We start from the raw sequence: 15,816 nt of genomic DNA on the forward strand, positions 1-15,816 counted from the left end.
AAAAAAAATAGGGCTTTACCTCCATAGGTATGTTTCTGGGAAAAGTGAGTATAAATCAAATTTTTGTAAGTCAAATCATATTTTAAGTGTCTCAGGGGACCTCATTATTTAATAAAATAGCATGGAGAGAATAATCACATTGTGATGTGGCTTTTCATAAAGCAGGGCACACCTGTATCACACTCTGTCATGACTATGGGCTTCACTCTATAGCTGAGTTTGAGGGTAGCCAGGTCTGCTTGGACTCAAGTCAAGGGAATTAAGTTACTGAGTACTGAGGATCTTGTTACAAGGCAGTCTTCTTTATAAGCTGTGTCAGCATGGGTCCTATAGTTAGTGCTTTATAAAGATGTGGAAAATCTGCTATATCTATATGTTTAAAAGTATATTAAGCAAATTAACTTGCTTTGATGACGTCTATATTTTCTTATGTCAGCCACAATCATTTGTTTGAGTAAAGAATATTAAAGCAGGGCATTTGTAAATTTCACAGATCTTTTAGTTCCTGGCCGGGATCTAGACTCGATCAATAGGTTATGTATTGATAGTAAGCATAGCAACTAGGTTTGTGAAAATCAAAATTTAAAAACACTAAACAAACAAAAAAATCACATAAACAAAATATTTTTTAAAAATAAAAAGCACTTGTTAATCCCATTTAAAAACACTGTCTCTTTGAATCGTCTGTGTGGCTTCCATCTTCCAGGGAGAGAATATGGTAAAACGGATACATTAGAGAGCTTTGAAGTATGACTTTGTATGTATTATCCAGAAAGGCTTGCAATCAGGCAGCCAGGGGAAGAGCCATGTCTCTGTCAGTGAGTCTCAGTGGCCCTCATCATGTGGCCCAGGCCCTGTTGCCTCATCTGAGAGATGATCAGGACACTGCTTGTATGGGATAAACTGAGTATAACCCTGGTTCATACTGTCATATTGACGGTAGGAACAAGTACACAAGAATCCTTGAAAATATGTAGCTAAAATCCAATCACACACACACACACACACACACACACACACACACACACTGGTGCCTATTCAAACTGCAATGTTAAGATTTAGTTGCACCAGCCAGTTTTATATACACCAAATGCCTCAGGCTTCAGCAATTTGAGGGGACAATTTACTGAGCAAAGAAAAAATATGTCATTATAGATTGGAATGGAAAAGGCAGTGTCCAAGACCACTCCATGCGCGCGTGCGCGCACACACACACACACACACACACACACACACACACACTAAACTTTATCATTATGCCAATTATAGAATGACAGAATTTGGAGGTTTAAGTAGCTCCATTTTTCAAATTTCTGCTATGCAGCAGACATTGCATAGTAGGTACTTTGTATATATTGTCTTAAAAATTCTCACAATAACCCTGTAATATATACGTAGTCATTTCCATCATACAGAGGAGAAAATGGGGACTTACAGACATTCAGCAATTTGCCCAAGATTACACAGCTGGTAAAAGGTAGAACTGCGATTTATTTTTTTTAATGCTTATTTATTTATTTTTGAGAGAGAGAGAGAGAGACAAGGCGGAGGGGCAGAGAGAGAGGGAGATAGAAAATCCCAAGCAGGCTGTGCAGCTGTCAGTGCAGTGCCCAATGCAGGGCTCGAACCCATGAACCATGAGACCATGGTCTGAGATGAAACCAAGAGTCAGACACTTAACTGACTGAGCCACCCAGGTAGCTTGGGTAGAACTGGGATTTAAACCTCCAAAGGTTTGACTCTTAAAATCTTTCAACTTTATCTTGCTATTTCAAAATTTATCTAATGTATAATGGCTCTGAAATCTGAATACTGCTATCTTTTCCTGACACTGGCAACCGTGGCTTCCGGAAGAGTTCCAGAATCTTTGATGGTATTTGTCCATCTTTGTAGTCCCCCAAGAGGGCTCACTTAATCATATTTATAAATCTAGCTTTTAATTCTTGAAGATCCCAACTTTTAGCTAGTGACCACTTAGAATGCTGACAGCTTCCAGGCTCCAGAACCACCTCTCTGAGTAATGAAATTAGAAGATCAGATGTCACCCAGACTCCTGAATTCTTTCTATCCCAGGTTAAGAACCTCTTCTCTAGAGAATATTATGGAGGAGAAAACTAGAACTTAAGTGTTCATACAAAAAAGCTTTAAATGTGGCTGTGTTCTAGGTTCAGTATATTGGGTGTGTGATCGAATGCAAGAACCTTTCAGACAGACAACACCATACTAAGTAGTTAGTGATATAAAACAGTGTGTTAGCCTATAGGAAGGTGGGTTAGGGGTACGAAAAAGAGGTAATAGTTACTTTAGCTTTATAGTTCACAGAGCATTTTGAGACGTTAATCCCGTTGAGGAAGGAATTTCCCTGCTGCACTGAGAAACCAAAGCGTGGAGAATATAAGGCATGGTCTCCTTCAAGAAGCCTATGGCTGAGAGGGGAAGGAAGATGTGGAAACAAAGAACTCTAATGTAAGGAGGGAGAGATAAATGTCAGCAAAATAGTGGGGTGGGGGTGAGAAGGAAGTGGAAGCATTTGTCATTCTGGGTCCTGACCAGAACCCATGAAAACCTCTCTGATGGCATTTGTCTTGAGTCCAGCAGTCAATTGATGAAGAGGGTAAGAGTTTCTCCAAGGGGGTAGAGGAGTTGCAGCTTTTGAAGGGATAGGTTCATCGACTCCATCCTCTCCCACGACCAAAGCAGACAGCAGGATTTGAAAAGAGGTTCAGTCATGGAGGTGTCGTGATCTAAGACAGAAGGGAAAACAACAACAGCAACAACAAAAAACCTGGCTAGGCACATCCTAGAGCAGCGTTTTCCAAACTCCCACGTTCAAGTGAATCTCTTGTTATAAAGCCAATTTTTGATTTAGTAGGTTTGGATTAGGAACTGAGATGCTGTGTTTCTAATAAAGTCCAGGTAATGCTTAATGTTGCTGATCCGGGAGCCACACTTAGAGAAGCATCCACTTCGCCCAGGAGCGTTAGAAACGCAGACTGCTTGGGTCTCCACTCCAGACTTACTGAATCTGAATTCGCATTTCAATAAGATCCCCAAGGGATTCATACGCACATTTAACTTTGAGAAGCACTTTTCTAGGTTATTGTTTGATCAGTAGAAGGGGCTCAAGGAGGTCCAAACTTTCCCCGTTATCGCATACCAGCAGTCTGGTTTCTCTCCAGAGCTCCTGTTCCCACGGGCAAAGATTTGTGCCCCGTGAAGCTGCTCCTCCTGATTCTAAACCAGTAGCAACTCTGGGAGTTGATCGCCTCGTAATCCTCGTAGCTGGGTTCCTTTCCACCCCAACCGGCGCTTCCCCGGGGCGCTCCAGCTGTTTCCCACCCCCACGCCCAGGCAGCTACTGTGCACAGCTGGAGCCCTAGGCGGCGGGCGCCCCCGGAGCTGCAGCGGCCGGGGAAGCCAGGCGGGGGCGCCGCAGACTAGGCTGTGCAGGAGGAGGCCTTTCCGAGCCCGCAGAGGGCAGCCCGAGCGACCGGCGGGGGAGCGCGAGCTTCGCATCTGGTGCCAACCAGCACGGCCCTGGCGCGGCCCCACATTCCCACACGGCGGGAGTGGCGGCTCGCTACCTGGGAGGCGGCGCGCATCACCCCAACCTGTGTTTCATAAACCTGTTGGGAAATAGTTCCCAGCCTCAAGGGCCAGTAATCAGCCCGACCTTGTCTCGAAAGAACTGCTGATTATAATCCCCGAGCTGGGCGAAGGCCTCGGGGACCTAGATTTTAAGTCGACTATATAATACCATTATCATTATTATTAAAAAAGCCAGCCACCCCGCCCCACCTTCCCTTATATGCACTTCTGAAGTTGGGGGTGGAGGGCTGTTGAACGACCAGAGGGTTGCAGCAGGATTGTAAAACCTAACGATTTGCTAAGAAATCCGGGGCCGAAAAACGCAATTTACAAAACGGCAAGTTTTACAAGGTACAGAAGGTAACTGGGCAGAAAACGCACCGCCTCCCAACCCTCGCCGCGCGTGCTCGCAGGAGCTGGCTGGCTCCGAGTGCGCCTCTCTCCAGCCGCGCCGCTGGGGCCGCGCGAGGATTTCGCAGGAAGAGGAGGCTGCCGCGGGGCCTCGGACCCTGGCATCCGTGCATCTCAGAGAGGGCCACCAACGCTGCCCTGAGCCCCCTGAGGCCGGCGGCGCCCCTTCCAAGACTGGTCGCGGAAGTCACGCTTTCCCTGCTCCTCCTTGGCCTCAGCCCCGCTGTCTCTCCTCGCTGGTGTTTGAAGCAAGCATTTCACCGCGAGCTTTCCTTTCAGGGCAAAGCGCAGTGGACAGTTTAAAGTTAACACCTTCACGCGGCCACTGCTGCGGGGATGTGCGCATTTCCCCTTGCGTATGTGTAGGAGTGTGTGTTTCTCCAAGAATGTCAGACTAAACGGACAGTCTTAACATTTATTAAAGCCTACGTGTTCTGTCTCGAGGCTTATCGGGTTTGTCCAAACTTTTGTGTGTGTGTGTGTGTGTGTGTGTGTGTGTGTGTGTGCACGCGCGTGCGCGCGTGTCTCCACCCTCCTCTCGCCTCCCCACCCCCGCCCGTGCAGGGCGAAGTAGTCCTATATAGCGATGATAAATATCCCTGTTGATCACTTGATTGATTACCTCCCTGAAAGGTCACGCGGGCTCGCAGTAATTTCCTTTTGCCTAAGGCTCCCTTTTCACTTTTACTCCAGCACGACAGCTCCGAGTACACGGGATCTTTATTTTTTATTTTAACCCCTAAATGCAACCCCTCCCGAAAACAATGCAGACAAGAAAAATCGAATAAAATCAACTCGAGACCTTTTAGCTCACTCGCAGTCGCCTTCCCCATCTCGCTCCTTTCTTTCTTCTGGCCCCCGCCCCTCCTACTCCGACCCCTTCTCCCCAACTCAAATGTATTCTAGACACTATTTAATAGATGAGTGTCTTGCAAGTAAACTCGGGCGTCCCTTGGGTCAGCATTTCATGTCTGTGACTCTCTCTTTCTCCCGTGGACTAAAAATTCGGATTTAAACCACTAGACAAGCTATTAATTTAGCTAGACTACCCAGGGTCCTGAACCCAATTAATTTCTAATAATTATAGCCCAAGGGGGCTAGATAGATCTCCCTGCCTCTTTCTTTTATTGCCACTCCACGCCACCGAGGTCAGCGTATAATAATAAAGTGTATATTTTGAAAGCGATCTCCAGAACAGTGAGTTATTGCAATGAATGAAAATTGTTTCCATTTTGGCTAATTGAGCCCGTGGCCGAAAGCTAGAGCTCTGAGACTAAATAAAGAGGACTGTTTCCTTTCAACATGAAGAAACCCCTGCCTAGCTCTGGTCACCCAGCGAGAGTTTAATTTCTTAACAGCCAACCTGAAACCCAGCGTTGGGTAAACAGTATTAATAATTGCATTACAATGATTAAATTAATCTTGCTGGTAGCCAGGAGAATATAGGTTGAATAGCAAGATGTAAAGTTCACTGCACAAAGACAATAGGCCAAGAAATACCTCCATAAAGAATTCAAACTTTCTTCCAAAGATACAGTGGGGCTGGTTCAATTATAATTCGAGGAAAGGACAAGTTTCTGTTGCATGTAATGTATTGAAAATCAGTTCTTTGCCGTTTCTAGGATTTATTAAAGAAACATGGTTGGAGAAAGGGTATACTTCTCTTGTCCTCTTCAATGACCCCTCTTCTTCATCTCTGCTTCTCCTTAAAAAAAAAAAAACAAAAACAAAACCTCCAAAAAGAAAAAAAAAAACCAACAAAACCCCCGACACAAAATATGACAGTAATAAAACAAGCAAATCCAAACAGTCCGTAAACTCAACGACTTTCCAAGGAGGCACTGTTTCCAGGATTCGCGTTTCCGTTGGAGAAAATGCAAGAAAACGTTGGTACTCATGCCCCTCAAGGAAACGAATTTCAGGAGAAGAGAAAAAGGTGGGTGGTGGGGAATCGGGCAGCGAGGGTAGCTCGGCCAACTTGTTGGAGGCCTCTTGTCTCTTGGGCGAGCGACAGCTTGGATGTCCCGTCAAAGGATTTTGGGAATCCGTGGGGCCGTTGACCAGAAAGTCACCTGCTTGGGTCTCACGGCTGAGACTTGGGACAGGTGGAACTGACGGGGTTCACGTACTTAGAAGTGGGAACCCGCCCAGGTCGGCACGCTCAGGCAAGCCGCGCTGCAGGCGGCGAGCGCAGTCCGCTGCTTGCTGGGCGTTTGCTCCATCAGGTTAAACACACTTGAACTAGCAACTTAGCTTTTTTTTTTTTTTTTTTTTAACTAATACTCAAGGCAGAAAGCAAATGAGGAAGAAAAAGAGAGAGGGAGAGAAAGGAAGAAAGAAAAGAAAAACCCAGCTTTCAGGTTTGAAAATAAAAGTGATGATGTTGCGAATACTTTACTAAAAAAACAACAAAAAGAATGATGCCTTGTCTAGTCACAATGCTTTGGCCCTAGGGCACAGAGGAGTTTGTGTTTATTATTTCAGTTGGAAGAGGTTGGATTTGCTCGTGTCCCGAAACTCTTGGAAAGACCAGGCATTCGCGGAGGCGGCCGCGACCCCAGGGACTTTAAAAACCAGAAGGGGAGGGTGTTCCAGCGACGCCTCATCCTCTTGCTCTTCGCCGTCTAGAAAAGTTGACGGATCTTTAAGTTTGGGGACTCAGATTTGATTTTCTTGAGTCCTTCATATGCTATTCAGTTCCCTTCACAGCCCCTACCCCACCCCTAGCCCGCCACGTGGTTTGTAATTTCTCAGCAGAAACAATCACCGCAGCTTCACAGGTGGGTTTTCTATTTAATCTTGGGTTTGGTTCCATGGTACCTTCGTTTCCTAGAAAATTCTCTGGCACGTCTCTTAACCTCCTCTCCGCGAGTGGACCAGGATATATACCCCCCGTGGGGATGAGATGGAAGGAATTAATGAGAGCAGTGGAGGGGAGGATAGTAACTCCTTTTTATTATTTTTTTAAGCTCCCCGGGGCTGAGGAGGTGAAATGAAAAGTCCAAGGCTGAGCCTCCTACCGTGCAGGGCACTCTTCCTGCCTAGGGGTCTCCTTCTCCCTTTCTGCGGGAAGAGGCCATTGAGGTTCTGACAGATGGGTGGGGCCTGATCCTCCTCTGCCTTCTCTGTGTCTTTTGGCCAAGGTGAGGGTCCCCAGGGAGTCCTTAAACTGATCAGAAGCAGCTTCTGTGAACATCTTGATGGCCAGTCTAGTGTTTCTCTCCCTAGAGATTCTATTACCTTTCTGATGGTTCTCAACCCCAACTTCTCCTTTTCTTCTGAGGAAACTTAACTGTTCATCTGAGGGAAGGCACTCCTCCATCTAAACTGAGAAGAGCCAGTGAATTCGAATTCACAGACCTCTGGGTACCCAAAGCCTGGTGTTTTTGCACCCACCTCTGCTGTGTAGAAGTACATCACAGGGCAACAGGAATTGTAGCAGGATTGGACCCCCCTCCCCCCACCTGCCTTTTCAGTCCAGAGGGAATGATAGAGTTCTCCTGTGCCCATCTGGTGCTTACCAGAACCTTCTCTTTTGGAAGTTGTTTTACTCCTGCTCTGTGTAATTACTTCATTTGCTCCCTTTATCTTTTCCTTACATTTCAACATTACACGTCTGTCTCTCTTGGGACCTTTACTTGGTTCTCCAGGGACCTCTATCTTACCGCCACATGCTCCCAGAATTACACAACTCTGGAGAAAGAAATGGTGGGCATCCTCAGCCAGGGTGATCCTTTGAATTTTGATTTCCTCAAACAGAGATATTCTATGAACCATTGATGAACCCCTCTTAGGGTTGAAACTTGCTGTTTGCTCACACTCCCAGTCCTAGTTTTGACAATAAATGACAACTGGCACAACAGGGTATTCTCAATGATCTCTCTTCCCTTCCCCTACCTTTCCTAAACTCATGCCCAGGACTTGCTTTTCTTTTCCTTCTCCTCTAACTGGATCATCAAGGATGTACTGTTGCAGCACAGAGACTGAAAAGATTGTAATTTTCTTTTACAGTGTCTGGCAGGATTTGCAACAGATATTAATGGGGACATAAATAGCTCATGGAAGGTATTGAACAAAACTGTTTAATGCAAGGCAGTTGTACCAAGAGAAAATCTATACGTAGTTGAGATTGATTCATACCTTGAACACAGCTGGCCCCTTTAGGATTTCCCCATTTCTATGTGCCCACTTCATTGGTAAATCCTGTAATTAAAGCAAATTCCAACAATTTATTTTTTTTAAGGGTGGGAAAGGACCCCCCCCCTCTTTCTTATGACCCTAAAGGTTGTGGGTTTAAGCAAGTGAGTGAAAATGGCAGGCAGGCAGAGCTGGGGCAACCGGAGATGGGGGCAGCGGTGGGGGAGGCCGGAAGGTGACGGCCGACCTTAGGGAAGCAGGAGGTCTTGGATGTTAAATGCCCGAGCCTGCCCGGACCTGGGAATCAAAGGTGATCATTACTACTTGATGGGAATAGACCACTGAAATGTTCCAAGAATGGCAAGTATTGGTAGTATACTTAACATCGAGAAAGAAAACAGTTACTTGTTGTACTTTCAACTCCGAAAGCACAAGCCGAAATAGCTTCAGTAGCAGTAAGAGCGGCGGCAGCAGATTTCCTGAAGTTCAGGATGATTCTCACTTTCTCCTGGATCATTTAAGAGTCCTGTCCTTCTAGTTCTTTAATATGGAAAAAGGTTTTAAAAGCCCCACTTCACGTTTTCTCCGTGGATGTATAGAAAATTTCCTGCAATTTATGGTGGGAAAAACAATAATAGTAATGATACAGGCTTATAGGTGATTCCAACACGAAATCAGTCCGTTGCCCTAGTCTTTTTATTCCCCCCCCCTCCCCGCCTTTTTTGGGGGCGAGGTGTCTGCTCCCCTCTGGCTCCCTGTGCTCGCTCCCCGCCCCCCGCCGCCCTCCCCGTGGCTCCCTTTCTCCGCCTCCTCGGCGATTGCCATCTGACAAGATCTCCAAATCAAAGTGATAAATCGCTCCAAACTTTTTTTGGCGGCGCTGAGATGTTGGAGGGGCGTCTAGCGCGCATGTGCGAAGGTGTCCGAACTGACAATGCTGGAGAGATAGCGAGTGTGGATTGAGAGAAAGGGAGAGAGGGAGGGAGAGAGAGTGAAAGAGGGAAAGACAGAGAGTGAGTGTGTGTAAGTGTGTGTGTGTGTGTGTGTGTGTGTGTGTGTGTGTGTATGAGAGAGAGAGAGAGAGAGAGAGAGAGAGAGAGAGAGAGAGAGAAGCGAGGGAGGGAGCGAGAGGGAAAGCAAAAGAAGGAAAAGATCCAAGAAAAAAAAACCCCAACCACACACCAGCGGCTGCAGGACTGGGCACAGCATGAGATCCAAAGGCAGGGCAAGGAAACTGGCCACAAGTAGGTGCAATATCCCTTTTCTATTGGCTTTCCCCCTCCTCTGCCATCTTGCATATCTGTCTCCAGCGCTCCGGGAGGGAGCGCGCAGCTGCCTCTCGCGCCGGGGCCCCGGGCGGAGGGCAGGCGCAGCGCAGCCCCAGCAACCTGCCGGTCCCAGCCTTCGCGCCCGGCCGCCCGCGCTCTCGCTCTTGGTTTGGGCGCCAGAGGAGCCGGGGCAGCCCTTAGCCCCGTGCACCGACCAGCTGTGGCAGCCCCGGGGTGGGGGTGGGGGTGGGGGCAGCCAAGACCGGGGTGGGAGGGAGAAGAGCGCGCGAGAGCAAGCGGGAAGGGGTGGGGTGGGGTGGGGGGGAGAGAAGACGAGAGAGTCTCCCCCTCCCCTCCCCTTCCCCCCAGGCGGAGGAGAGTTGCCTCTGGCCAACCAGCTAGTCCCGGGTATGGGAGGGGGAGCGGGGGATGGGGGGGCGGTCTGGGGATGGGAGCTTTTTCGAGCCTTGGTTTGTTTCTGGGGTTTGGGGTGGGTGGCAGGCTCGGAGGGAGCCACAGTGGCGGCGGCGGCGGGCAGCAGTGGTGGAGTTGGGAAAAGTTGCGAGGCGGCCGCTGGAAGTTGCGCGGGCTGGCGGGCTGCGCCGAGCTGCGCCGAGCTGCGCCGAGCGGCGGTTGCGGTAGTGGGCGCTGTGCGCTCGGCGGTGCTCTGCGGCGTGCGCCGCGCGGCGGGACGACTGGGGTGGGGAGTGGGGGAGACGAGAGTGGGGGTTGTAGTCGCAGTGTGTGTGGTGGTGGTGGTGGTGGGGCACAGGCAGTGCGGAGCTACCGGCTCCGCGGAGCCAGGGGCAGGTGAGGAGAGGCCAGGCCCCGCGAGCGCGTGGAGAGTGAGGAGTGCAGGGAGCGCAGCCAGCGGCGACAGCCGCGGAGGAGAAGGGGGCCGAAAGGGCCTGCTCCCGCTAGCGAGCTCCAGGCTGGCCGGGCGCCGAGTGACCCCCAGGGGGCGGGCTGCCGGGACCTTAGGCCGCTGAGAGAGCGCGGCAGAGCCTCTTGCTCTATTTCTGGATGCAGCCGGGGTCTCGGGTCACTCACCCTCCCCGGCGCCCCCTGCCTGCCCGGCGTGGAGCGGCCTTGGTCACGCGGGACCAGGGAGATTGGGTTCAGTGCAGGGGTGGCAGGGCCCCCATCCCCCACTCTTCCCGCAGAAGTGTTAGGGGACTTCGCCTGGAATTGTCCGCTGAGCCGACACTGTTTGGAAAGGCGGAAGCCTCGATCGGGACTCTAAGCGTTAGGAATGGGTTTGCCCAAAAGCTTCTACCACAAGTCTAAGGGGACTCTGAGGTGCTGAGACCCGGAGCAAACCCTAGCAGTCCAAAGCCCTCTCCTCGAGGTGTCAGCTTGCGAGGCTGGAGCAGCCTCGGGAGGGGACAGGCCGCCGTTCGCTCTCCCACTCGCCGAAAACAGCTAATTGTTTTGCTTGTGGACCAGAGAAAGGGGAGATAGGGGTGGGTAGGATGCTTCTCCCCAGGAAAATCCCCAATCTCCCCGCCCTCTTCTCTCTTGCATATTAAAAGCAAGTACGTCCCCAAGCCTTCCAGCCTTCCAAGTCCCCTCAGCAGCCGCGCCTTAAGGCAGCGGCACCTCTGCGGGCTGGGTTTCTTTGGCAGTGGGAATCCAAGGTCTAGCCCAGCGAGATGGTGTCATCGTAGGCGTCTTTCCAGTGCTTCGTCCAGTCCTCACTCAAGCACTCCTCCACTTCCCAATACGTTTCCTTTCACCCTGGTCTCTGGGATCAACCTAAATATAGGGCTCTTGGGTCATCAGTACATCTGTTTCTTTTTTGGATGTTGTTCATTTCACTTAGCTGCGACACTGTCAAAGAGAGCCAGTAGAAGTCCTGTTTTTTTCTTTTCACTTTTAAATGAGGCCGATGTCTTTATTTTCATCTGAGGAGGAATTAAATGTACATATGCTTGGAGGCCTGGGGGCTTGAATTCCGGCTAAAGGTTTGGAGTGTGTGTGTGTGTGTGTGTGTGTGTGTGTGTGTGTGTGAGAGAGAGAGAGAGAGAGAGAGAGAGAGAGAGAGAGAGAGAGATTGGAGGCTTGGGGGGGGGGAAGAGAACGGTTTTGGGGGGGCGTGGAGAGCCTATTTCAACCATGCCTAAATTATGAAATGAAAGCCGAATGCTTTGCGCCTGATCGCCCGGTATCCGCCGAAGTGAAAGCAGAACACAAAACCCTTCGAATTTTCTTGAGCAACTTTTTTCAACTGTTTTAATTGCCAAGCTATACGCCGCCCTATTAAAACATTCCCGCACGCACAGCCCGCTCAACATCCAGACACAGAACCTCGTTTTCCGATCTGATGAGACTTGTCATTCATCCAGTAGGAGACCTACTCATTTTGTCTCTAGTGTCTCTAAGGATGCCGCCGCCGCTGTCTGATGACTAGATAGGAACTCTTACAAACTTCCCTTGCTGACCCTCGGGTTCCCGCTCGCGCTGCTCCAGCTGTTGCCACCGCGCAGCCTGCCCCGGGCAGGCAGAAGCGCTGCTTTATGCAATTCTTCAGTTACAATCTGGGTAATAAAGGAAATCATATCAAACTAGGGATTTTTTTTTTTTTTTGTATTTTAAAGCGCTATTTCCTTCCCCCTCTGCAGTGCGTGAGTTTCCTTGCGCGTGGCGGAGATAGTCAGTGACCCCTTGCCGTGCTGTCCAACGAAAACTTTGCCGCTCTGTCTCACCCGTTTCTTTCTTTTTCTGGGTTAGGAAGAGGCAGTGTGACCCGCCTACTTTAAAAAGCACACCTTTATGCTTTTTTATGCAGAGTAAACACTGCAATGGAAACAAATCAGATAGGAACAGTAGTTTTCTGGATTCTTGTTATTCTTTTTGTCTTTTGTAAATTTCTTTGGTGGCCAAGTCCTGTGCTGGTCTTGCCTACAGTACAGGATCCCATGGACCCTGACAGTACCCACTGAAGTTAAGCCCAGAATGAATGCACTGCCCATTTTCCAACTTACAGTGCTTGATATATATATATATATATATATATATATATATATATATATATATATATTTTTTACACAATAGTTGAAAACGATAAATTCGTTGCAAATCATTTGGGAGGAATAAACCTTTTAATTAAAAAAACAAAGAAGGGAAAAGCAAGAAGATTGACATTTGTACTGTCTAAAGCCCTTGGCTTTTATTCCCATCTTTAAGAAAAGAAAACTAAAAGCCAAGCAGACTCTGGCAAGCGCCGGGAGGCTTCCCAGCGGTTTTTTTGGGCAGCTAGGATAGCACCTGGGCGGTGCCAGAATTGCCAGTTGTAACTTTTTTTCTCCTGGCGATGGGGAAGAAGTCAGGTTGGGTCTGCCCAGCTTGTCTTGAGCCGAAACACTGAAGCACCCCCCCCACCCCACTTCCTTAAAGTGACACCCGGCAGGGTTTCAATCACAGCAACGAACGAGTTGCAACGTGTAACCCCCCTTAGCTACCGGGCCCCCCAGAAGTCTCGTAAAGACCCAGAAGGCGATGCGCTTAGCAAGACCCCGGAGAGGGGGCACTTGTTACTTGTACACTTGATCTCTGTTTAAAAAGAGGCTCTTAAATAGCTATGGTAGATGACGACCCTCCCTCACGTGCTTAAACTCCTCACCTTAGCAATACGTGAGATAACAAAGGAAACCTGCACCCAGGTTCCAGCCTGCACTCCCTTTAAACCCACCTATTTGTGTTTTTCTTCACTCTCAAAAAAAAAAAAAAAATCGAAATACAGAGCTCTGTTTAAAAAAACATATTTTACTTGTTTATTTCAGACTGCTTTTGAGGAGGAAAAACGCTCGCCCGACGGAGGCAGAGGCCCCTTCTAGGAAGGCGGTTTATTTGCCATTACTTGACCATTACCCTGGCTTAGGGCTTCTTTATTGCATTTGGCACTTGGAGCGCAGTCTTCCTGCAGCATTTCGATGTGCTTCGCCAAAAAAAAAAAAAAAAAAAAAAAAAAAATCTATGTTTAGGAGAAGGTTAATAACGCTTTTCATCCCCCCACCCCACCCCATCCTAAACACTGTGGAAGGGTATGGTTCATTAACTGCAGAGGCAGGAAGGCTGGAGAGAAGGGCTCCTTTTTCAGGCTTTTACTTGTGGGGGCTGAGAAGTCGCAGGTCTGGGCGACGCTGTGCACGTGAGTGTGTGTGGAAGTGTGCGTGAGCGCGTCTGTGCGGGGTAGCCCAGTTCTCCGGCTTTCTAAGCAGAGGCCTCTCCCTACTACCCGGCCCGGGCCTCCTCTGCCGACAGACATTCAACACGTAGGACGCTTACTGAATAGAAATTAACGCGTCATTCTACGCAATTTTTGCTTTCTTCTTTTTTTATAAAGTTGAAAGCACTAACTCTGTAAGCGGTTTCCCTTTAAACATCTTGTCGTTTGGGAGTTTACTTTGTTTCATTTTTGCAAGTTGGGGCCAGGTTATCGCTGCAGACGTGGCCTGGGGCAGGAAGGACAAGGATGGAGACTCCGGGGGCAAGAAGGGCAAAAGAGGGCAAAGGAGAGCTGACTTGTTGCCCTCCGCATGTCTACCTCGGTCCCCTCTCTCCCTGCACCTCCTCCCTTTTGCTTCTGCTGGAACCGGCCCTGAAGTGGAGAAACTTGACTTGTCACCTTCTGGCCAGTGGCTCTCAGTCCTGTTCCCGAGGTACTCAGCCCCTGCCACCCCTCATCTCACAATTGTCTCAGACAGTGGGAGTGGGCTCCGTTGAGGAGTGGGGGGGTGGAGCTGGGGAGGAACCTAGGGGCGGTGGCCGTGTTCACCCAGGGAGGACCCCCGCACCTCCTGCCTCCCGCTGCTCAGCTCCTGGCTCCCAAACTTAGGCCAGAACTCTGCCCTCTCCAGCCTCAGAAGTGCTGCGTGCCTGGCCCACTGCTTCCCTCGAGCGTGGTTTGCACTGACGGTGCACACACACATGCACACGTGCGCACTTCTCTCTCTCTCTCTCTCTCTCTCTCTCACACACACACACACACACACACACACACACACACACGTCCGGGGTTAAGGAACACTCAAGTGAGGAGGGGCAGGCACATCTTCATTCACTCTCCCTGGTAGGGGAGAGAGGGACTGGGGAGGGCTGACGTGGGGGGTGGAGAGACTGGCCGGAGGAGACAGTCACACTGTAATGATGCTAGGCACATTTTTCTGGAGTGGTGGTTAACTCTTCCTTGGCTGGAACCCGTGCTCTAGGCGTTTTCTAAAAAAGGGTCTGTGGGGTCTGCTTTTCTCTGTGGCTGGGCAGCCCAGTATGAATCATTAGTTCCCTCCCCACCCCATTTGCCACGGTCCTTTTTCTAAAATTAGATTTCCCCCTTCCCACTCTTCTGGCCTTCTGAGTTTACTAGAGAATATTCAAGGAAATTGGCTGTGTAGTGAGAACAAGTGTGAGGAAGAGGATAGAAAGGAGACAAACAAATGGAGTGGAAAATAAGAGAGGGAGAAAGGAAGACAGAAGCAGTGGGCTTCTACTTCCAGATTTCCCATTTGCACACAGGTTGATATGATATTTTCCTCCAGCAAATGAACAAAAGTATAATCCTTGTGAATTACCCTTGCTTACATGCCATACAAGAAACTTCAGAGGTGTTTCTACATAAGGAAGAAACTGTTTACAAAACTCTTTCAAAAGTGTTCTAGTTCAGCACTAAAAAGCTAAACACACTTGCCCTCCTTTGAAGTGCCCTGGCGAGGGCAGCTTATTTGAGTGCGGTTCAGATATTGCTGTGGGTATAACTAATGGCCTCTACCTATTTAGCTCAAGTGGGAGGAGAGAAAGGCCTGAATTCCTTGTCCAATAGGTCCCTTTGGAGACTGGGTTCTGGCTCCTGGCCAGTTCTGTACAATGTCAACATTGAATATTTGAATTCCCAGACTCTATTTAACAAGTTTCTAAATAAATAAACTCATTGTGTGTCTGTGTTTAAAATTATTTCACCTCTTTCATAAAAGCTACAGCATCTTATTACATTGGGCTTGCACATTGATTTTTTTGAAAAATAAACAAACAAACAGAGCTTAAGGCATCTTAATAGGCAGAGCTTCACTGTACGTATGTATGTTTTGTAAAGACGGTCTCTCACTTGTGGCTGGGTAGGCGCTATTTAGACGGATCTTAGGTTGGTCTGCATGCTGTCATAGCGAATTATAATAAAAAATAAAGCTAAGTTCAGAAAGTCAGTGAGATATTAATCACATGGAAAGGGAGGCCTGAATGTGTAACTGTAGTGTCTTTAGATATTTGATAATTTTGTCTGCTGGGTCCTATAGGGGACAAGGAGATTCACTGGTGTGTCCTAAATGGCTATCTGTAGACTCCCCCAGTCCATAGGTTTTGGTAGATGTAGAACTCTGCCCAGATGGTGTTTTCCTTCTGGGCATTTTTTCTTTATGTG

At 48.7% G+C, this 15,816-nt stretch overlaps 1 protein-coding gene and 1 long non-coding RNA gene across 9 annotated transcripts in view; one reads left to right on the forward strand and one right to left on the reverse strand.

The window, feature by feature from the left end:
• Positions 1-4,639: 4,639 nt before the first annotated feature.
• On the reverse strand, positions 4,640-9,423 carry LOC132683351 (uncharacterized). The gene is made up of 4 exons (XR_009612174.2): positions 9,319-9,423; positions 8,542-8,743; positions 8,140-8,202; positions 4,640-6,623 (listed from the first exon to the last, which is right to left on the reverse strand). It is a non-coding gene; the product is annotated as an uncharacterized LOC132683351 (long non-coding RNA).
• The window catches only part of MECOM (MDS1 and EVI1 complex locus), a 558,007-nt gene continuing 551,459 nt past the window's right edge, over positions 9,269-15,816 (forward strand). For 6 of the 8 annotated variants that reach the window (XM_060639159.2, XM_060639161.2, XM_060639160.2 and 3 more), the window contains exon 1: positions 9,272-9,380. In XM_060639159.2, coding sequence (XP_060495142.2) covers positions 9,344-9,380 — 37 coding nt within the window. In that variant the 5' untranslated portion in view covers positions 9,272-9,343. Of the gene's footprint in view, positions 9,381-15,816 lie in introns of all 8 variants that reach the window. The other 2 variants (XM_060639164.2, XM_060639163.2) reach the window with 2 other exon arrangements.

The sequence above is a fragment of the Panthera onca genome, chromosome C2, assembly GCF_046562875.1.
Source record: "Panthera onca isolate mPanOnc1 chromosome C2, mPanOnc1 haplotype 2, whole genome shotgun sequence".
Taxonomy (NCBI): domain Eukaryota; kingdom Metazoa; phylum Chordata; class Mammalia; order Carnivora; family Felidae; genus Panthera; species Panthera onca.